Source organism: Sarcophilus harrisii, chromosome 4 (genome assembly GCF_902635505.1).
Source record: "Sarcophilus harrisii chromosome 4, mSarHar1.11, whole genome shotgun sequence".
Lineage (NCBI taxonomy): Eukaryota > Metazoa > Chordata > Mammalia > Dasyuromorphia > Dasyuridae > Sarcophilus > Sarcophilus harrisii.
Window position 1 is genome coordinate 318,191,351 of NC_045429.1, and position 24,362 is coordinate 318,215,712.

The 24,362-nt window shown below is 39.3% G+C and overlaps 1 protein-coding gene across 2 annotated transcripts in view; it reads right to left on the bottom strand.

The window, feature by feature from the left end:
- The window catches only part of SDK2 (sidekick cell adhesion molecule 2), a 436,057-nt gene that overhangs the window by 124,675 nt on the left and 287,020 nt on the right, over positions 1-24,362 (bottom strand). For both annotated transcript variants that reach the window (XM_031965742.1, XM_023502570.2), the window contains exons 5-10: positions 22,875-23,008; positions 7,975-8,086; positions 6,602-6,792; positions 6,332-6,415; positions 3,336-3,530; positions 462-578 (exon numbers count right to left, since the gene is read on the bottom strand). In XM_031965742.1, the coding sequence (XP_031821602.1) occupies positions 462-578; positions 3,336-3,530; positions 6,332-6,415; positions 6,602-6,792; positions 7,975-8,086; positions 22,875-23,008 (833 nt within the window). The remainder of the gene's footprint in view (positions 1-461; positions 579-3,335; positions 3,531-6,331; positions 6,416-6,601; positions 6,793-7,974; positions 8,087-22,874; positions 23,009-24,362) is intronic.

A 24,362-nucleotide genomic window follows, 5' to 3' on the forward strand; every position in this document is an offset into this window, starting at 1 on the left:
CATCTGGGAGCATGTATTTGCATAATAAGTCCATGTGCAGTTGGATATAAAATAAAATATTCCCAATAAATGTGCATGAATGGATTTGTATTTGTATGGGAAAAAAGGCTTTAATTAAATGCTTACTATGTGCCAATCACTGTGCTAAGTACTGGGGATATAAATATGAAAGCAAGACTGCCTCTTGTTACAAAGAGCTCATATTCTAGTCAGAGGAGAGACCACACAGAGGAGAATTCAGCTGAAGGAAAAACAAGAAGGTCTGATGGTCTTTCAGGTACAGTGGCAGGCTCAGGAACACTCAGGGTATATCCCAGATAGGTGAAATGATTTGCTCCATGTCACAAAGATAAATAACATGCTGAGCCAGAATTTTAGAATCCAAATCTCACAAGCCCCAGTCTCATACTCTTGTTACTTTAACCCACTGCCCGTCTCATTCTGAATATCATCCCTTTTACCTTTTTGCCAAGTAATAGCTGGCCGGGGTGCCCCAGATGTCTCACATGCCAGCACCACAGACATGCCATCAATCACTGTGCTGTCCAAAGGGCCTCTGGTGATGTTAGGGGCAATGCCTTGGGAAAGAGATGGACAAACTCCTTAGTAAGACATTTCCCCTATAACTGGAGGCAGTAGTGACTCTAAACCCTAAGCAGACAATCTTCTCTTTGCCCCCTCCCATTTTGCTATTTTATTCATTCATTCATTCCAACAAACATTTATTTATGCAATGCATCATACTAGGTACTGTTGCCCGTTTTTCTGGGAGGGCAGCAGAAAATCCACACCTTATCCAGGTACCTCAACATATCCTATAACCCCTGAAATAAACACATTTTTCTAGTTCACCCAAATGCTTTTCCAGTTTAACTTCCCCTGTGGAGGTTCATTGCCAGGAAAATGAATGATATCAATCATTCTCTCCTATTTGTTCACAAGCCCCAGTAAGGGGAAAGATCCAGACCTCCTCGGGCACTTCAGACCTGCCATTATAACTGACCGACCCATCCCATCAGAATTTTTATTATGTTTTTCATAACTGTGAGGAACTATTAATCACACATAAATTAGAATTTATTATTATTGTCATTAGCATTGTCATTGTTGTTACCTCCTTCCCTAACCTCATCCTCCAATGAATACTTCATTGTCATATATCTTTGATCCTGCTCTCAAAAGCTATGCTGACCAAGGGCGAGCTCTGGCAAGTTCGAATGAAGGATTTGGGTGGTTCACCCTCAGCCTAACTAAGCCTAGAAAAGTATATCTTTGAAAAGCTATTCAACAGATAATAAATTTTTTCCCTCTCTCTTTTTTTGATGTGGTAGGTACAGAAATTTATGAAGGAACTCAAATTGAAATGGGGTAGATGAATTGAGATCCAGTTCTGTGGAGGTAGTATAGATCTTGGTGAGATCATAGGTCTTTTGACAATTTAAGAGAGTGTCATGCGAGAAATAATTGTTTCCTTCTCTGTTAAAATTGGGGAGACCCATAGATTTTTTTTCTGACTTATTTCTTAAGGAGGACATTCTTCTTATTCTGGTTATTGCTACTCCACCCAATTAGATCAGGCTCCTTTTTTCTCAGATGAGGTGAAGGATAAATTCTTTGAATAGATTGCCTAAGGCTGGGGGTATAACTTAGAAGTAAATGACATAATCAAAATTCATATCTAGCTTCTCGTTGTAATATTCATACTCTTATTAATTGTTAACCAATCAAAGTTGATTGCCATCCTCAGGAATACCCTTCTTCCAATGAGCACATAAGCCATGAGCTCATTGTCATGATTATCTTTGACCTAAGAGAGGGATGGCCAAATGATCACCCTTTTATTAAAATGCTGGTATTATTATTATCCAGATATACGTATACACATAAAGAACCAAATTCAAAATGTGTACATAATACATACAAATAATATATATAGACATATGTATGTTTATACCTATATAGATAAATATGGATGTATTTATATCTATATATTTACCAAAGTAATTTTTGAGGAGGAAATATGCTAAGAACTTGTATAGATCTTATCTAGGATATAATGCCCAAGCCAAGTCTTGAAGGGAATTAACAATTTTATGAGGTGGTAGCAATGTTTCGGACATGGAAAACAGCTTGTACAAAGTCATGGGGTCTGGAGATGGCACCTAGAAGCCTTTCTATGACATTTCAGGTGGTAAACACTGCAGTGAGTTGTCAAAGAAAGCCAATGAATGGTGTTTTTATAGAATCAAAAACTTTTGAAGTTTAGAGATCATGTTCTTCATTGTACAGAGGGGAAAACTAAGGCTCAGAGATATTTAAGCGATTTAACCAAAGTCATATGACAGATAAAGAATTCAGCAGATGCCTCCATGACTTACTCAGGCAGATAAATGACAAAGTTGGAACTCAAATCCAACTCTCCCAACTCTCAAATCAGTTCTCTTTCTAATTAAAACACTGTATTAAATTTCAAAATAAAATAGGATGGATGAGATGGGGTATGGAGACAGGGTATTGACAAATTGCCTCATTAAAGCTCCTTTCAGATGTAGGATTATATAATTCTGTAGCCTGAGACCTTGATTGGACAACCTCTACAAGCAGATGTGGGTAAACCCTTACAAAAAAGAAGATACAGGGGTAAGTTTTAAGGGATTAGATACCGTCTGAGTGATGAGAATGGGGTGGCAGTAAGCCTAACTATGTTAAAATAAGAATAATATTCCATATTTATGCAGTGTTTTACAGTTTAAAAACTTCTGGAGAGATAGATGGTACAAATATCTTGACCATTTCACAGATGAGAATATGGAGGTCATTTGCCTTGCCCATAGTTACATGGCTTTGGTAGATCAAATCTAGTTTTTCTTACTCTATTTTTTTAGGGGAGGGGAGGGACAATTTAATCATTTTTAATGATTAATTAAAAATTAACAATTTTGTTAATACAAGGCCTATAGATTATCAAAGTAAAAAGGATGGTCGTTTATGTCCATCTCTTTTAGACCAAGACAAACACTTTATCAGGTGTTTCTTGGGAGTTATGAGGGGAGACAATGTGAGAGAGAAAATGGGAAAATGGAAAAATGGATGGTGCTTGACAAAAAGCAAAGCGGGCAATCCCCTTTGATAACTTTGTAGGTCCACTATGTCACAATGTTCATGTTGTTTATACAAGTTCAGGTTGTCATACAAGCCACTGGAAAAATGACTTGGTTGTCCTTTGGAGTAGTCCATCCTGAGGGTGTCTAGATTGACAAGTTTTTCTTAAGAAGGATCTTCACTTTTGGGAAAAGTTAAAACTTCTCATCCCCCTCTCCCACAGCTCAACTTACTGGTGACAGCAAGGTAGGTAGACGTCTGTACTTCTCCAGCTGAGTTTCGGGCAAAGCACTGGAACATCCCTGTGTCATCAGGCACCAGTCCACTGATTTGTAGGCTCCCATCTCCATGGAGTCGGAACCTGGACAACTTTTTCACATCAATGACAGCAGCATCTTTGTACCAGGTGGTGATCGGAGATGGAACACCTACGTGGGAGACAATAATAACTACAGCCCATGCTCTGTAATCTGTACTTGTACTTTTGGGTTGGGTTCCTAAGTGAGTAACTACTATGCAGGTTCAAAGCTGCTCTATGGGTTTGCATCCTAAAATTATAATTTTTAAGCCCCCACTGGTGCTCTTACCTTTAACTGTGAGTCAGCATATGCAAATAGACCCAAACAAGACATATATTTAGATGGCAGAAAAGTAAGATTAATTAAAGACATTTTCTCTGTAAAATTGAGGTAGACCGCTACAAATGCACACAGTCTCCCTGGGAACAGGGAGTCTACTGGTAGTGAGGTACACATATAGGAAACACACAGGATGAAAGCAATTCATTCCTCTGAAACTTCTGGGACCCAATTCTTGTGGTATCCTCATGCTTCTCTCCCTGGGCAAGTGTCTGCGTTGGGCTCACTGGACCTGCTCTTCTCCACAGCTCAGTTCCCAACTGCCAGGGCTATTTCCCTGAAATTGGGCTGCTCTCTTCTTTGTTGCCTGGGTCATGCTTTTAAAAGAAACCTTTTACTCCAAGATTCTTTCTTCTCCTTGCTGGATGTGATTTCTCCTGGATGAGTAGCTCTGCTTTAACATCCCGTGTTTCATCAGGAGGAAGAGGGAAGAAGAGAGGAAGAAATCTGCTTTGCCCACTGGTAAGGGAGTCATTTTTGACAAAACTGCTCTGTGCCTCAACTACCACTCAGGGCTGGCAATCTTGCTTTTTAAGGGCCACCAGGGACATAATCAATAAAGATTCAGCTCTAATCACACCAGGAATTCCAGCCCTTCACACTTCATAAAGATGTAGACTCCTCTTTGCACTTCATTGAACATATTAATGCCTTTCTATTTTTTATCCTTCTGTGATTTCATCAAATGGGTCAGCCCTAGATAGAACTAGAGCCAATTTCTGACTCCCACATCAAACATACTCATTTCATTTGAATGTTTGTAAATTGATTTTACATACATTATCTCATTTGATCTTTTACACATTTTGGAACTTTCCTCTTTAGATGAGAAAACCAAGGAAGCTCCAACACATTCGGTGACTTGTTTGTGATCATAAACCAGTCAAAGTCTGGAGTGGTGGGTGTTTGGACAAGGTTCTTTTATGGAGAGTCCACACTCTTTCTGTTATACCACACTACCTCTTCATATGGGGACTTCAAGGAAGGAAGGAAAGAAGGAAAGAAAGACATAAGGAAGGAATGAAGGAAACAAGCATTTATTAAGCTTTTAGTATGCATAAAGCACCTTACAAATATTAACTTATTTGATTCTCACAATAAGCCTGGGAGGTAGGTGTTATTATTATCCCCATTTTATAGATGAAGCAGACTGAAATTGTCTAGACCGACTGACTTGTCTAGGATCAAACAGCTAGGTTGTTATTTAAGAACTCAAGTGCTACTGATTTCAGGCTCAGTTCTCCAAAGACTGTAAGCCCTAGAAACATTTTTTCCCCAAGGCACTTTTGGGATGATGCTTTAATCTATTTTGGAGACAATGCAAACCCTAAAAACATACGATAGTTCTTTTTTATTTCCAAAGTTGACAGCCAACGATTATTTAGGAATATGGGTGGAACGTCAAATGCCTACCCATAAGCAGGCAGATATTTAAGGTTTTGAATCCCATTGGTTTTGAATTGAATTGCTTAGTCATTTTTCAGTGGTGCTTGACTCTTTGTGACCCCATTTGGAGTTTTCTTGGCAAAGATACTGGGATGATTTGCCATTTCCTTTTCAGGCACCTTTTACACATGAGGAAAATGAGGCAAATAGGTTAAGTGATTTGTCCAGGATCTTACAACTAGGAAGTGAGTAAATGAGGCCAGATGTGAACTCACAAAGTTGATTCTTCTAGACTTCAGGCCTGTCACTATCTTCCTTATTTCTAGAGTCCAAGTACCCCAAAAGACCTTTTGTACTCCAAGACCATTCCTAGACAGTCCAAATGCAGCTGGTACTGATTTATTTTTTCTTCTCTCTATCTACCAGTTCATTCTCAGTTTTTCCTTTCTCTTCCTAAGCCTTTCCTAATGGGGGTTTTTCAGTACTTGTTCATATCTTCATCTCTCACCTGCCCATCATTCCACTGGGGGAAAGCTGTACCTAGCTCTTTGTTTGATATCATAATATTGCCTATAGCACACACTGTGCTTTACTACTCTGTCTTTTGTATGGTCTTATAAAGCTCATCTGCCTGTGGATTGTCTTTTGATTTCGCTACATCCAAAGAGGGAAAGGAGATTTGGGAACCAAAACAGTAGGAGAATTCATCATTAAGTCAAGGAAGGCAGAAAAGGTGGGAAAGTGGAGAATGCTGTCTGATGACGGAATAAAATGGCTAAGGACCCAAGTGCTGCTTTATGAGATACATCTCAGCGTAGATGCACCTAAGGCCTTCGCACTGCTAGTGCTTTCCCCTCTTGACTAGTGTAGCTCTGATATTATGGTAATTTGGCGTTGTCAATGACTCTGAAATTATGGGCAATTTGGCTGTCAGTAGCCTCAAAATTATGGTAATTTTGGCTCATTTGTAACCCCGAAGTTACCATAACTTGGATTGATTTATAGTCCTGAAATTACGGTAATTTGGCTTCTTTGTTTTCCTAGGTGCCTGCTGACGGCCAGATTGATTTCTTTCCTAGTAATACGTCCACTTCAGGGGGACCTGGGAGCAGCAGACAATTCAGCAAGGCAGTCTGTGTACACACTGGGGAGTGGGGAGAGCTAGAGTATTCTTTCACTTCCTCCAACACCCTCACGCCCCTTACCTTTGGCCTGGCAGGGTATGTCCACCACCTTCTCCATCTCTGCTGTGATGTGTCTCTCTGGCTCCTTAATAAACTGGGGCGGCTCTGGGAGGAGGAGAAGGAAGAGGGCACATTGTGGGGCCTTGGTGGATGGGGACTTACCCTCCCTGCCCCTGCTCCTGCTCCACCTGCTCCAGGTTAAGAGGATGCTGCAATACCTGCCGAGCATCATCTCCCTCCCGAGCATCTCCTCCCTCCCTTTCCCCAGCCCCTCTCCATGCTGTTACTCACCCAGCACAGAAAGGACAGCCCCACGGACAACGGAAGGGACACTGCTACTGCGCAGGACAGCCTCACACTCATAGTAGCCAGTATTGCTGCCTTTGGGATTTAAGATAGTGAGCCGTCGGTTGTGGTCACTGATCCCCCCTGACACTGGTACCCCATCCTTCTTCCAAATGATGTGCAGTTTGATCAAGGGCCTGGCGGGAGGCAAGGGAAGTAGAGAGGTTCATTTGCATAAATCTGCATTGATTATGCAGTAATTTGTACTTGAGAGAATTGGATTTTTAAAATTCAGTTAAGTGTCTTAAAAGTTATCTCCTAGTATTTCCCTTTTCTATTTTCTCTCTCTATTCCCCTTACTCTCCAACCCACTGAATATCGAGGAGAAAGAAAGGGAGGGGAATTAAGGGGAAGATAGAGAAGGTGTGAGAAACAGGGTAAATATGAAAGTCACACCAAAAGGGAGAAGCACAGGAACAGAAAAAGAGATATGTGAGCTCATACACACAAATATATATATAAATATATATATATATATATATTCATACATAAATACACATACATATAAAATGAAACATACATAAATGATCAGTATATATAATATACACACATATATTAAAATGAAACATACATATATAACCAGTATATATATATATATAACATACAAAGTGTGAGATCAGACCAGTTTTCACTCCAAAATATCTTTCTTCATATTTTCTTTTGATGTTGATAGGTTATTTTACATACATTATCTTACTTGATCCTCACAATCACCCTTGGAAGATAAGATCAAGGAAAATCACCCTAAAGATCATCTCATTCAATACTTTCATCATATAGATGAAGCCCAAGGGAAGTGATTTTCGCAGTCATATAAAAGTGGCAGAATTCAGGATTTGATTCCAGGTCCACTGCTTTTAAATCCAATGCTTTTTTCATTAAACCAGGAAATAGTTTTATTTCCATTTCATGATGAGAAAAATGAGGCTCAGGGAAGTTAGTTGATTGAATCATGGTCACATTTCCAATAAATTTCAGGGATTTTCCTATAAAATTCCCCTTCTCTCCATCCTGTTTGCACAGACCTCTCGGACTCTGGTTTTTCATAATCTTTGTTCCAGTTCTTTCTTGGCTATTCAGAGACATGTAGTTAAAATTGATTAATAGAGGCATAGTAAAGAGATATCAATTAGCGTTAGATCAGGAGTGTCCAGTAGAACAGTGCAATCAACCCTGATGGGGAACATGGGAAATGTGCAAGTTTAGTGCAACAGCAAGGCTGATATTTAGTCCAGGGTTTAGTTTTCTCCCTGTGGTGTCGCAGGAGACTGTGGTATTTGTAGTTTGGAGAGGAGGGAGCAGGGGAGATGGTTACTGACCTGGCATTGGCCACACATTCCATGGTCACCTCCGAGGTCCCAGCCACCACACTGGTATTCTTGGGAGGGATGATGATGGTTGGGGCAATAGGGTCTGCAGGGCCACCTACATCTGGGAAGAAGGCAAAAGTTAGTCCAAGAAACAGACTGGAAATTAGATCTATCTCTTAGCTTAGTGTTTGGGAGCTGAGATCACAGAGGCCAAGGAACCATAATAATAATAATAATAATAGCTGACATTTACCTAGTACCTTAATGTTTGCAAAGTCCTTAAATAAATTTCCTCACTTGAGCCTCGCAATAACCCTGTGAGAGAACTACTGTTATTATTCCTATTTTACAGATGAGGAAATCTAGGCTCAGAAATTAAATGACTTCCTGGAGTTATGTGACTAGTGCCTGAGTAAAGATTTTAATTTAGGTCTTCCTAAGTTCAGAGCTCTACCCACTATTCCAGAGAAAGGGGCCTACAAGAAACATTTCTTCCTAAGGCCTTATGAAGACTGGTGAAACAAATCCTTGCTGGCCATCTTGAATTGTCTTGCCACTGGACTTTGAAGATTTTGGAAGAAAGGATAAGGCTGATGACTTTGGACAACTCTGCCTCTCTTAAATCCATTTTACAAGCAAATCAAGATATAACCCCCATGATGTCAATGGTCCTCTTTGAAAATGAAGGACAAACAAAAGCAACCATCATGATATGCTTACTTCTTAATATGAGATCACATCGGAATTATCTCTGGGGGAACAAAGGGGACACCCATCAAAAAGGTATTAGGGAGAGGAAGAGCTTGAACCATGGAAGTTGAAGCCGTGGATCTTTATTCTTCAACTACCAAATGAGATGAAACATTTACAGAGCTTTGCAAACCTTAAAGCATTATATAAATATTAATTATCCTTGTTTGTTGTTGTTAGTATTGAGCCATTCTCTAATTTGTTATTTTCCAGATTTCATATTACTTAGAGCATATCACTTTTCTTTCTCTGTCTCTGTCTCTTTCTTTCTCCCCTTTCTTCTCTTTCCCTCTCCTCTCTCCCTCTTCCCCCTCTCTGTCTCTCTCTTCCTCCCCCCTTCCTCTCCTTTTTCTTCTCTTTCCCTCTCCTCTTTCCCCCTTGCCCCTCTCTCTCATAAGCTTGGACTTGGTGATGAGAAAGCATGTCAGTGTGTGTATATATATAGTGTGATCATGGAAGAGAGACTCTCGAACCCGGGAAGCACAAAACAACAGCAAGGCTGATATTTAGTGCAGGGGTTTTCTCCCCCATGGTATCACTGGGGATTGGGGTATTTGCCAGCATTTGGCTCACTCCAGTATTATAACTTGTGCTGCTTCAGAACCAATCCATCTCTGCACCAGAATTGAGGATGTAAGCAATGATGAAGATTGTGGCAAATCCAACCAAGGGTTGCTTTATTTTAATTGTACCACCTGAACTAATTCTCTCCCTGGAAAATAGTGAACAGATGTGGGCCCTGGATCAGATATAGGTTACAACCTAATCTCTTATATGTGAAAAGACCGTAAGATCTGTCATTCAATCCTTCATAGCTCGCCAATATTTAGAACAATGCATTGCATGGGATAGCTCAAAGGGTCACATCAGTAGTAAGGGTCAGGGTTAGGATGTGAATCCAGGTTCCCTGAATTCAAATCTAGCTTAACAGCATAAATATAGAACCAGAAAGGAGCTCAGAATCCAATCTTCCCCATTTTATAGATCTGGAAATTGAGGCTGAGATTAAAATAACTTGTTCAAGGTGAGGTATTAAGTGTTAGAGGTGAGATTTGAACCACTGTCACAGTTTAATCAATATTGGATGGAAGAACAGTTACTATCATCCACCTCAAGATCCCACTCCTTCTACACTGCTGATTATTGGCAGGGTCAGATTGTCTCCCCAGAGGCTAAGCCACATTTCCTGGAGACTGAATTGAGAGGAACAGCAGTGGCCTGGCATACTGGACATATGTTTTGAAGAGGTTATCAGGTCCCACATTGTGGTCTTCCTGGAAAACTCAAGAACAAGAATAAAATGTAAAAAAAAAAAAAAAAAAAATGGAATAAAATGACAGGAGAATAGAAAGGAAGAATATAAACCAAAATAATTACAACAATATAAAAGCCTCATGTAGGGGCTGTAAAAAGGGAACAGACTGAAAGCTGAATCCATAAAAGGGTTCTCTCAGTTGTATATTACTTACAGGGATACGTTAGGGCCTAACCTGAAGCGGCTAATAGAACAAGGGAGTAAACAGAACCAAGAAGATGGCTAGCTCAGACATTATTAAAAAATACAATTGCTATAGGTGGACTCAGGGGCCATAATGTTTGTTTTTACAGAGCCGTGGATACCTTTCTGCAAGAATGATAAGTGCGGCACATTCCCAAAGCATACACAGACTCCTGCATGGGGTTGTGGGGTACATGGAGGGAACAGCAGAGGTCTGAGCCACTGGGATGTTGGGGTCCTTTGGGGTCAGTGGATGGGCCTCCTGGAATGTGTCCAGGGAACTGTGGGGAAATCAAACAATCTGTTCTCAAGCACCAAAACCAACTTTTCCTGGGTTTGGGACAGGAAAACAGGACTCATGGGAACTGGCCTTTCTTGACACTAAGGGGAAAATAAAGTGTTGTTTTCCCCTTTAAAAGGAAAATTCCTTAAAAGAAGTATTACTGTTCTGTTGCTTAGTCAGTCAGCATCAACAAACATTTATTAAACACTTACTATGTGCCCGACAATTTGCTGAGCACAGGGGATAAAAAGAAAGGGAAAAATAATTCCTGCTCTCAAGGAGCTCAGAGTCTAATAGGGATTATTATTAATTATGTACAAACAAGATTACACATAATATATATATATACACACCTGCAAACACACATATGTATGTATATATGTATATATCTTATAAATATAAGATAAACTAGAAGTCATCCCAGAGGGAAGACACTTTTTACACCACAATGACTGGGTTTCCATAGGACAGTAGAGGAAGACAAGACTGCATATATAGGTTGAGGCAAGATTTCAGAAGGCCTTAAATGCAGCATAAAATGTTTAGATTTTATTCCATAGAACATGGTGAGTAAGGAAAGGGCATCAAAAGTATATATAGTTATCCCTTCCACATTAAGACTTTGCCCTATCACAGTTTTGATATATTGCGTGTTGACATAAGAAATTAAATGGGAATTTTGCAGAAGCTAGAGACAAGATGCAAAGGTCATCAGATAACAAATAAAAAGTTTAGAAACTCAGAAATGCATAAAACATATGTATAGTATTATATAATATTTTAATATTTTAATATTAAAATATTAAAATTATAATTATAATATTATTTTAATAATATCTTTTAATAACATAATAATCTCTACCTCTTCTTTGGTATGAAGGGAGGGCAAAAAAAACAAAAAACAAAAAAACAAAAAAAACTCTTTTACACAGATTTTCCAGATCTCCAGAGCATGGCACTACTCTGATATGGAAGGGATAATTGTAGACATGTGGAGAAGGGGTTAGGGTTAGAAAAAGAGGAAGGGAAGTAATATGATGGAGTTTGGAGGCCAGGAATCTGGCAGTGGTTTGAGCATGGATTGGAGAATGAAGAGCCCGAAAGTGGAGAAACCAGTTAGGTGCAATAGTCCAAGCAGAAAATAACCCAGTCCAGGGTATCATAGAATGGAAAGGAAAGGATGAAAATGGGAAGCATTAGGCAAGAAAGAATCATTGAGTTTTTGTTGACAGTCTCTGATGTTTTCCTTTCTCAACAAATGTAAACAGTATTTCACTTACTGGTGTCCTTGAGAGAAATAGAAAGGTCAGAGGGAAGGCCATTTGTAGGAAAAGATGGAGAATTCCCTTTTAGCTATTTTGAACTTAATGCTCTAGTAGAAATCATCAAAGCAGACACTGTCTGGCTGACAGTTAGAGATGTGGGGTTACAATTTGTGAGAAAGATTAGAGATACAGACATAGATTTGAGAGTCGTTCATGCAGATGTGATGGTCGAAACCAGAAGAGTAAGGGAGACTGAAGAAGGAAAGAGAATTTATAGAAAAAAGCAGAGGATCAAGGATTGAGTTTTGGAGTATAATCATATTTAGGGGTGAGAGGAAAAAGTAGAACCAGTGAAGGAGAAGAACAAGGAACAGCCAAAGAGGAAAAGCAGCACAAAGCAAAGGCAGAAAAACATTTAAAAAGGGGATGACTGAGTTCAGAGAAGTCAAGGAAAATGAAGACTAAAAAAAAGATTTTTTTTTTTTAAGGAAGTCTCTGGTGACTTTGGAGAAAGTAGTTACAAAAGAGCCATGTTGACTGGAAAAGACCTCAGCTCTAAAGGCCAAGGTCTCCCACTGTATCCTGGGCCATCTCAATTGTCCTGACCAATGACTCTACAGGAGGAGAGGCTGATGACTTTGCACAGCTCTGTCTCACTTACATCCAGTTCATTTGCAAGTCAAGACATCACCCTCCTGATGTCATTTGTCCTCTTCAAGAATGAAAGTTGAATAATTTGTGAGGGTTTCTAAAGAGAAAGAAAGTGGAAAGTGGGGAAGGCAGATAATTATTGAGAAAAAGAAGAAAAATAGGTGAGAGGGAAAGGCAGCTAAATGATACAGTGGATAGGGCACTGGGCCTCCAGTCAGGAAGATCTGAATTCAAAGTCAGCCTCAGACATTTACGAGCTGGGCAAAACACTTAGCATTCTTTGTTTCATGTTTTCCCATCTGCAAAATGGGTTGGACAAGGATATGGCAAACTACTTTAGTATCTTTGCCAAGAAAACCTCATGTGGGACCATAAAGAGTTGGATATGACTGAACAACAATAGCTGATAGGGAACCTAAGAGAATAGCAGAATTAAGGATTTTTTTTTTTTTAAGTAAAAGAATGAAGTATGTTGATATGTTGTCCAAAATATCCTTTACCTAGCTGCCAAAATGATATTATTAAAACCCTGCTTAGTAGACTACAATGATTCCCTATTACCTCTCAAATCAAATCATCTGTTTGCCATTTAAGCCAACCTGACTCCAAACTAATTAAAAATCTGGCTCCAATCTACCTTTCCATTTTTATTATGCAATACTTGTTTTTGTTCCCTCTTCAGGCGACCAGATAAGCAGGTCTTTTCATACAGCGTTCCATTTTGCACTTCAGTGTCTTTGCATAGAGTGTCCCCCATGTCCTTATATCCTTGCATCTGGATTGTATGTCTTCTCCATCTCCGTCTCGTAGTGCTCCTAATTTCTTTGAAAGCTCAGCTCAAACTGAACCTCCTCTGTAAGTAAGGTCTTCCTCTAGCTGCTATAACCTCCTCCCCAAGCCCAGCACTTCATATTTATTTTGTATAAGTGTGCATGCTGTATGCTCAATTAAAAGGTAAGCTCCTTGAGGGCAGGGCTACTGTATTATTTATGTCTTTGTAACTTTAGTGCTTAATATAATGCATTGTAAGTACTTAAATGCTTGCTGCTTAAATGCTAAAGAAGAAATCCAATGGAAAGGGAGAAATTGAATATGTACTCCTCATTAATATGATGCTGAGTATTCCTGCCTGTTATGTAGGAAATGAAGGTTTTCTGATCATTTTCAATGATTTTGGAAAATCAGAGAAAGATTTGCACAAAATAATGAAGAGCAAAATGAGCAGGACCAAAAGAACACTGTATACAATAACAGCAATATTGTTCTAAGAATGACATTGAATGAATAAATTATTTTAACTATTATAAATACCCAAATTAATTATAAAGGAGAGATGAAGAAAGATGCCATCTGCATTCAAAGAAAGAACGGATAATTAGAAGCATATGTAGAATAATATTGCATGTATGTGTGACTATTTGTATCTAATGCTAGTCAAATCGGAAAGGGAAGAAAAAAAAGATTTACAACATAATTTTGTTGTATAGTAGAAAGGAATAGCAAGTTGTACATAGTAGATTTGTGGTTTCATATGCAAATTTCTATTGTACTATGTTATGGAAATGCTTATTTTATTACATAAATTAAAAAAAAAATTAATAATGAGGAAGAATAATGAGGAAGAAAAAACCCCCTACATATTCCTTAGTCTAAATATTGAAATCCCTTTCAGCCTTATTTCCTCCTAAGCATACTGCATTTCAGGCACAATCTCATCCTGCTCCTGTCAGCCTTCAACATACTCTCAAGCCAGCTCTCTCATGGCTGGAGCATATTCTCTCCTCATCTCAGGCTACTGAGAAAACCTTCCAGGCTCAGTTCAGAAGTCACCTCTTCCACAAAGCCCTCTTTGGTCTTCCTGGCTAAAAGTATTTAACAAATCTCCACTCTCCTTTTCAAATTAACTCGGAGCACTTTGCAGTCTCTACTTTGTCCCTAATGTGTATATGACTAACATTATTATATATTTATTTGTTCAAATAGCACCCAGGTTAGCTTATTTTTCTTTGTATGCAGGGCCCTCAGAAAAGCCATTCCAGCTTCACAGTAATCTGTGCACATCTACTCAAAAAAATGGTTCAGTTCAATAAACTAAATATACTTTAAAAGTCTAAATGGGACAGGAAAAGAGTATGGTGGTACAAGACTCAGGTTCTTAAACTATGGATAGGGTCGGGTAACTGAATATAGGGGAGGCGAAAAATTTGGCAACAGTAAAAGGTTTCTGAACACAAAGACCAAAAAATTAATTCAAAATCAAACACATAATGAATGCAAGGTGTTTCATGGGGTGTTGGCCCATGTTGCATCACTGAAACCTTGGTTCTTGAACGTATAGCATGCACAAGTACTGCCAGAAGCACCTCAGCTCAGATTCTAGATGGGATTGTGTAAAAATTTCTTGTGAAAAGGGGTGGTGAGTAGCAGTAGCATGTTTAAGAAGCCCTGGTGTGGGGCACCCAAAGAGGAGAAATACTAGAGATTATATAGTATGGTATAGGAATTTTTAACCTGGGGTTTGTGAAACTTAAAAAAAAAAACCATTTGATAACTGTATATAAATGATTCTCTTTGTAATCATATATATATATATATATATATATAATTGATTTTTATACCTCTAACAAATATTATTCTGAGAAGAGGTCCAGGGCCTTCACTGGATTGCCAAAGGGTTCCATGATCAAAAAATAGTCGCAGTGAAAAGAACATTTGGCATTTGGAAATCGGGTTTGGAACCCAGATTCGGATAGTTATTGGTTATGTGGCTGTGGACAAGTTATTTCATTTCTTTCAGCCTTAGTTTTCCTCGTGTGTAAAATGGGGATAGGAACATAAACACTAACTTCCTTACAAGATTGTTCTGAAGAAAGTAATTTGTGGAACTTCAAGTACTAATGTGAGCGATTATCATTAACCTGTCAAGCACAGAACCTAAATGTGGGCAAAGACAGAGAGCGTTTAAGCATGTGACAGTTGCTCACCCAGATCCTTTGCTCCTCTAGCTCAAAACTCATTTGGGATTCCATTGAAGACTTTCTTTGGCAGAAAAGACTTAGAAGGCTGGGGAGGGTATCATCATAACCTCGGTCCCGCCAGCAGCAATGGCTCGGGCAAAAGTGTCCAAATAAATTTCTCCAGCAGTTGGGATTGTGAAGTCAGCACAAGCTGGAGCCTTGGAGATTTACTGCAAATTAAAGTTGGCCCTGAGCCAACCAGAACCGGCTGGGGCTGGGGCAGGGCAGGTGATGGGTCAGAATTCTAAGCCAGGGGGAAGTCCACACAGGGTCAGAGTAAGAACCCCAGACCTGTGGATACCTCGGGCTTCTGTGACGACAGGTAGTCTGGGGCATAGAGTTATGCATATGAGGAATTTGCATATATTCTTATCATTATCAAGCAGAAGCACAGTTGGACATGCTCTACTCAACGAAAGAGACAAAATTCCAGGATAACAGACCATACTGGGCTGCCTTTCCAGGAATTGGTGACAGTCTGCTTTATCACTACGGGAGAAGGATACAGTTGGGATGCAGGATGGACTGGCCAGAATGGGCTACCACAACTGCTCTGGACAGAAGGGGAAACTGAGGAGAGAGAGAGAGAGAGAGGAAAGGGAAGGTAGAAGAGGAAGGGAGGAGGCAGAGATATAATAGAGGGAGAAAGAGATGGTGAGGAGACAGACAGAGTTGGGAAAAGCGACAATCCCTTCTTGTAAATTGGCAGGCAGTCTGGGGGATTTCTGTCAGTGACAGGAACGGGGTTTTGAAGTGTAGTCACTCGTGGGTGGAGAAATTAGCTAAAAAAATATCGGCTGATTCTGCTCTCAATCCAACACAAATCACTGAGTGGGAGGAGGAGGCAAAGGGCGCTTGGAACTGGGAAAACAGAGAAATCTGGTTTGCAAGTTACAATAGGAATATCTGCTTTATCCTTGTGCCTGTCAGTTGGGGGGTGAGGAATTGAGGTGGGTTCCCCTGCTTTCTTTGAGTTTCTGAAGGGCTCCAGGGAGGAAAGGCACAGCAGAGAGATGTTGTGATGATTGCTTTTCTCTTGGGGTAAAGTGGCTTGTGAAAAACTGAGCTGGGAATATCTATATTCTATCTATATTTGGGCAGGAGGGTATAGTTCTTTAATTTCCCATGAAAGGCAGGATTCAATGCCAGCCAGGGACTGAAGGGCAGAAGGGGCTTCCCTCTTGTCCAGCAGAGACATGTAAGGTAGGAGGTAGGTTGGTTGGGAGTCAGTGTATCCGGGTCTACACAAGAGTTTCTCACTTGATGCAGCCTAAATCTCTTCCTTCCAATTTGTGTTTTTCTCTTGCTCCATGATGAGGGTCAAAATGATTTAATGACCAGAAGAAATTCAAAGGAAAAACATCTTCTTCAAATGGCTAAAATCTCATTTTGCCTATTAAGAAATTTCAGCTCAAATCCATAAAGTCAGAAAATCAACTTTGTATCATTGCCCCTACACAATCGGGGAAAAAAAAAGGATCAGACTTCTTTTCTTGGGACAGGAAGCAAATTAGACAAGAGAAAATGTTATTACTACAGGAAGGAGATGATTTCTAAAAGGTTTTTTTTTTTTTTCTTTTTGGCTCCAAGATGTTATAATTTCTATTTAAAAAAAAATGCTAAACTATATGGATTTACTTAGGTTTGGGCACCAATAGGACTCCTAAGATCCTTTCCAATTTTGGGATGTTATGGTTCTTCTGGCTATAGGACATCTTTTCTTAGAAGGGTTGGTTTGGATTTTAAGGAACCTTGAGTTGGGAGACCAAATATATTCTGGGATAATAAGGAGGAATTTTGTGGGAATTTTGGAGGATTATGGATTGCAAAAATCTAGCATACTAAGGTTAAATTCATAAGTTTCTCATTATTTATGGGAATATAGAAACCAGAGGTAGGACAGTCAAGATTTCAGAAATAATTAGCATTGCACCTCTTCTCAGCATTATTGAAAATCTCAACCTAAGCATGGATGATAAATGATGCTTGCTTTTCTAAGCAGGAGTTGTACAGATGTGGAAGGAAGTGAACATCTGGCTCTTCCAGCTTGCAGCTGCTTTAATGCTAGAAGGAGGTGTTTTGCTCCTATCAAATTCACTCAGTGATTCCTTCTGACCTTTTCCCACTCATAATTCTTGAGTCCACCACCTTTTTTTAGACACTAAGAATAGGATAAGGAATCCAAGTTCCTGGGATCTATCCCTGGATGGTTTGCGGAAAATGTCCAGATAGTTTTGCACAGTTTTTTTTTTTTTTTTTTTTTTTTTTTTTAACTCACGGCTTAGTCTTACTTTAATTTCTAATTCTTTCCATCTTAACCCATTTCCTCTGTTTCTCACCTTCTTTCCCAGATTCTGTCTCTGCCAAGGAGAAAGCAAATTCCTCTCTAAGACTTAGTTGTCCATCATTTTCCCAGTGAGCCAAGACTTGCTTTGCTCATGGTCAAGGAAGAAGAGATCTAGGCCTGAATAATATTTGGATAAGCACCCTGCCAATGATTCCAAGAGCCATTCAGGGATTTAGCAGATTAAGGAATCTTAGGGGGCATCAAGTCCAGTCCTCTTGTTTTATAGATACAGAAACTCAAGCCTAGAGAAGCAATGGGATTTGTGCAAGGTGGCACTGGGTTGTAGAGCTAGGATTAGAACCTAGCTCTATCTACTCCTTGCCCCATGCTTACCATGCCTAGAGCAGGCAGAGTTCCATCAGTCTTTCTTACCCATCTACTGGAGTTGAACACAGAATTAGACCAGGATCTCGTGACAACTGCATTCAGATTGAAATTGTGTTGACACCATGATTAAGAATTTCCAGGTTAAATTGTGACCTGGAACTTTCTACTCACCTGCTATAATCAGTAGAATTGTTCCCATCTATTGATACTCTGTCTTGAGTCATTCCCTGCTAACTAGCAATCTCCTACTCATCTCCCCTCTTCTACTCCTGATGTTGCTGATTTCCTGGCTTTGTAAGAGTAATCTACTTTCCCCACTCCCACTTTCCCTTCTCTCATTCCCATTCATCTCAATTTTATACCTCCAAGGTTCCACTTTGGATCTTCTTGCCTCTTCTATAATATACTTTATATTTCCAATCCATAAACAATAAATTTCCTTTCAATTTTGATGTCTCCTTGCATACTTCTTGCATTTTATGGAGCTCACACAGACATGGATCCCCCAAGATGACACTGATCTCCCTGAATATCCTTTCCAATAACAGTTGCAACTTTCTTTTCTCATCCCTCCGATATATTGTCTCAAAGGTGAGTCAAATGTCTCCTGTTCTCCATTATCATTTTCATACTCTCCTTTTCTTCCATCACTCAGAAATCTTTCATCCTTTGAGATTCACTTTATCTACATTAACGACTCAAACTAGATCTGGTGATTATTATCTATTAATGGCCAGGCAATTGTCTCTCTCCTTTCTCAAAGACTTCAGGGCCAGGTTTACATGCTTCTTTTGCATCCCAATTCTTGCTCTTCTACTAGAAGACTTCAAGATACATATTGATGTTCCCTCAAGTACTCTAATCTCCCAGTTGGCCAATCTGCTCAAATTCCATAACTCACTCTTTAATTCTACTTCAGCTCCCCATAGGGATGGTAACACCCTTTTATCTTTCCAACATGTACAAGTGTTTCACTTGTGTCGTCAAGAATTCTGACATTCCTTTACAAAGAATATCCTTATCACAATCTCTTATCAGTCCATCTCTCCTTATTCTTAATTCTTCCTAAATCTATTCTTTATCTTCACCATGATTTCCAATCCTTCCACTTCTTAGTTTGTTCTCAAGACATTATCTTACTTTGATAATTTCCTTTAAATCTTGACCTTTTCCAAACCCTGGAAAATGCTTGAATTAACCTTTTCAACTTTATGTTATCTTTTGCTCTTGAACCAGTTGCTCTCTTGACCAATTGCTACACATCTCTCTGCAAATTCCAATCTTGAATTATTCTTACCATTCACCTTCTTCACTCCTCTTCACATGCTTCTGACTAGAGCTGGAGAAATTCATACAATCGTCTTGATTAAGTTCACTACAACCTTGTATTATCTAATCTCAACAGTGCCCTCCTTGGAGCAAAGAAATCTTTTTAAATCCTCCCTAATTGAATCTCTAGCCCATTCACCAAACTTCCTTCCTATCTTTTAAGTTTCCTATAACACCCCTTCTCCCAAATCTCTCAGCTGAGAATCTTGACTCATATTTTATTGAAGAAATAGGAAATAGAACTCCCTCTTCCCTTCTTTTCTCTTCTCACAACTCCTTGACAACATCTCCCATAAACTCCTCCATTACTTGTCTCTGTTGAAGAGGTGGATTAACCTGTCTACATGAACTTTTGATCTCTCTGTACTCTTGTTTTTACCAGAATATTGTTCCCACTTTCATTATTCTTCTCTTTCTGATCTTTATCTTTAATCTCTTCTTATCTACTCTTGCCTTCCCTGCCACCTAAAAACACTCAGGTTTTCCCATCCTTAAACAAATCCTTTACTAGATTGGGCCATTGTCACTAGTTATCTTTCCACAAGGGCCCTCTCTTTCCCAGCAAGCATCTCGAAGAATCTGGCTACATTTCTTTCCTCCAATTCCTCTCACTCACTAATCAACCCTCTGCAGTTTGCCTTGTGACCTCATCTTACAAATAAAATCGGCTCTTTCCAAAATTACTAATGATCTCTTATTTGCCAACTCTGATGACCTTTCTCTCTAGAATGTGCTAGTAAATGTTTAGCAACTTGCTCTCTGGGGAAAAAAAAAGAACACAGGACAAACTTTTAAATTTAATCTCTATGATTAACATTTCTCCCCCACTGTCTTAAGGCAATCAACAAAATAATACATCAAGCCCTGACTTATTTGCCAGTTCCTGAGATGTAAATGCTAACCCTGAAAATTTAACATTCAGCTTGAGGATTCAAATCAGTTTTTCTCAGTCCTCACCCTTCTCATTTTTTTTTTTAGCATCTGATTCTGTTGATTACTCTCTTCTCTCTCATCTCTAATAATCCCTAGTCTTTTAGTGATCCTCTCCTCATTTTGTTCTCTTTCCACTTATTTGACTGCTTTTTTTCAATCTCCTTTTCGGGAACATCATCCATGCCACATTTCCTAATCGGAAGTAAACCCTAAAGCTCTGTCCTGGACCCTTTTCTCTTCTCTCTCTACAATCTCTCAATGACTTCAACATGGGTTTAGTTATTTCAATGAAGTCTGACTCTTAGGCTAGACCTCCTTACTGTTTCTCCTTAGCTTTGATGACATGTTGCAAATTAACCATTGGACATTTTGAAGTGGATATCTTGCAGAAATCTCAAAGTCAACAGATCCAAAAAAGAAGTCACTATTTTCCCCACAAAAATACCCTTCTTCTGAATATACTATCAAGTATTAAGAACTTTCTAGTTCCACAATGTGGATCTCATCATCATCCCCTCACTCTTCTACCACATATCTGATCACTAGATACATTCTGGCTGACATCTCTATCTCCTGTGTATAATCCCCCTTTCTCAGCTCACTTAGCTAGTACCTTCTTTCAACTCTTCATCACTCCTTTCCTAGTGTCTTAAAATGCCTTCTAATTAATCTCTCTGCCTCAAATCTCTCCTCATTCCAATGTATCCTTCACACAATTCCTAAGTAATCTTCCTAAAGTAGAGGCCTGATCCTTTTTACACTATAAAATCTGGTGCTTCCAGAATCAAATATAACCTCTTTTTTAAAAAAAACATTTAAAGCTCTTTTCACTTTATCTCTTTTTCATCTTTCTAGTGCTTTTACTTTTTCTTCCCTTCCACTACTGTCCAAATGCACTAGACTTCTTGTTATACATCACATATGACCTTCCACTCATATTTCTGGGCCTTCTCATTGGTTGTTTCCAAAGCTCAGAATTCACCTCTTTCTCATCTTTGCTTCTTATAATTCCTATTTTGCTTCAAGAATCAGCTCAAACATTTGAGCCCTTGTTGGAGTTTTTTTTTTCTTTTTTCCAGCTGCTAATAGTACATACCTCTACATTCCTCTAGCTGCCTTGTATCTGGTTTGTGTGAATGTATGTACACATGTCCATAACATGTCCATATATATGTAAATTTGCATATGCATATAAATGTCTATATTTCTATAATCACATATATCTATATCTATATCCATATGTGTATCTATATATACACACATACATGCACATATACATGGGGCCACTAGGTGACACAGTGGATAGAGTGATGGGTTTGAAATCAGGAAGACTTTTCTTCCTGGGTTCAAATCTGGTTTCAGATAACTATCTTTGTGACCCTGGGAAAGTCACTTAAGCCTGTTTGCCTCAGTTTTCTCATCTGTAAAATGAGCTGGAGAAGAAAATGGAAAGCTGCTTTAGTAGCTTTGCCAAGAAAACACCAAAAGGAATCATGAAGAGTTGGACATGATTGAAAATGGCTGAACAATTTACACATATACATATATATGTATACACATGTATATGGATCTATAAATGTATATGTATATATATACATACATACACACCTTTATAAAAATAAAATAAATGTCATCTCCCTGCTACAATATAAGTTTCTTGAGGAGAAGGATTATTTTGCTTTTGTCTTTGTATATTCCTTTCCTGTCATATAGTAGATGCTTAATAAAATACTTGTTGATTGATTCCTGGCAATGAGAACAATATCCTGGGCTGAATTCTTCAGGGCAGATAGGTTTCTTTATATGTCTTTCCAGTGGAAACATGAAACATGCCATCCTGCCTCCTTTTCTTTTGCTGCCTGAGTTATGGCAGTCTCTGGTCCCAAATATTAGGGCAAGATTCTTAACCTATGATATACAGATTCCCTCCTCTCCCCAAAGATTTGTGGATGGATTTCAGGGGATCCATGGATGGAGTCCAAGGGTTTCATGGATGGAAAAGAATCTTTATTTCAATATATAGTTTTTTTCCTCCCAATTTTATATAGTTTATGTATTTAGAAAATTATTTTGATAAATAGGCTTCTCTAGGCTGAGGAAGGGGTCCTTGCCACAATAAGGTCAGGAATCTCTGTTTTAATAAGTTCACACACCCGTACGCACACATAAACATACACACAAAAAAATACAACTACTTCCAATTTCCCAGGAGTGGGCTGAGAGCCTCTATAAAGCTTCATCATTCTTGGTGCTTCTTTTAATGAAACCTTGGGATCGTATACTTGTCAAGGGAGCCCACATCAAGGGCTCAGCCTCTTGACAGTCTCTTTGGCAAATTGTCTTCCCCATCCCCTCTTGTTGGAGGTAGGACTCTTCCTGCCTCCCCTCTACACCCTCAAGCAGATGAATATACTTCTCTGTGTTTCTCCCGGTTAAGTCCCCCTCCCCGGCTCCTCTGCTGAAGATTGAATGGCCCACTCCTTTTTCAGTCCCCAGGCCTTGTGCTTACTTTCCACGGTGAGAGTGATGGGCTGGCTGGTCTTGTTATCCCCGTTCTTGTCATTAACGGCCTGCACGTAGTACCGGCCCGCGTCAGGAGCCACAGTTGACAGAATGACTAGGGTGTTATCCAGCGTGATGGCTCTGAGGAGGACAGAGAACTGATTGAGAGATTCAGTCAGGGTCACCCCCAAGCCTCCCTCTGAAGCAGTATTGGGCTGGGGAAGGGGAGAATTCTGGGGACTTACTGCGTAAGGAAGATTGAAGGAGGAGAGAGAGAGAGAGTGTGTGTGTGTGTGTGTGTGTGCTGATGAGAAATGGGAAATGATAAGAGGGCATAAAGCTAAACTAATAATGCCTTACATCGATATTGAACATTAACATTTTCAATTCATTTACACAGACATTATCTTTTCTGATCCTTATAACCCTGTGAAGGAAGGCAGGATGAAGAATATAATCCTTATTTTTGAGTCAAGAAAATCAAGGGGCAAAGATATCTAACTATTCTTTATCTATCTGTGTCTAGGGATTCCTTAACCTTGGCAGGGCTGTATCTCCCCATCTACTTAATTTCACCTTATTTCTGAGCCCCAGCCTCTACTATAACTGATACCAAAGACCCCCCAATTCTTTTTCTTGTCATGGTCCCCTTTTGCCTGTGGAAAAATTCACATCCTCTTCAAGGTCCCCAGATGTCAGAATCAAGATTAGATGTGTGTATGTGTATATGGTGGAGGAGAGAGAGGGATTGGTTTATGTTTGACCATTAATTTCACATTCTCTATGGAATGCTATCTCCAGAAGGTTATGCATGGATTCCCAGGATGAGGTAATTTTTGGGATAGGAGCTTTTGAAAAACACTGGTGGGGGGAAGAAGGGGAAATCTCATGCTGTGAATTAATGCTTCCTCATATACTTTTCAAAAACTGCTGTACTGCGAGGTTCCTCATCCTTCTAGAGGATATTATTTCTAAGAGAACAGGAAAATCATCTGGGACCAGACATGTCCCTATACATAATATGAGTTCACATGCTAAATGAGTGCTGAACTATCTGCTGCATGAACTTATCTATTTGGATAACATCATGTAGTTGATAGTTTAATTCAATTAAATTCAACGAATATTTGTTATATATTTATTACTATATATAAAAGGTACCATGTAACGGTCTAGGGAAAACAGGATGAAGATATATTCCCTGCCCTCAAGGCTGCAGTAGATATTAATGATGACAATTTAGATGAAAGCTCCAAGCATAGGGGATTATTAGCCAAATATACTTTCTGATTCAATCCACGTTTCCTTCTGCCAAGAATTAATAACTCCAATAGCTATGCCTCAGTTTCCCCCTCCAAAATGGTTTTAAAAATCAAATCTGGGCAGCTAGAAGATGCAGTGGATAGAGCACCAACCCTCAAGTCAAAAGGACCCGAGTTCAAATGTGGTCACAGACACTTAACACTTCCTACTGTGTGACCCTCTGCAAGTCACT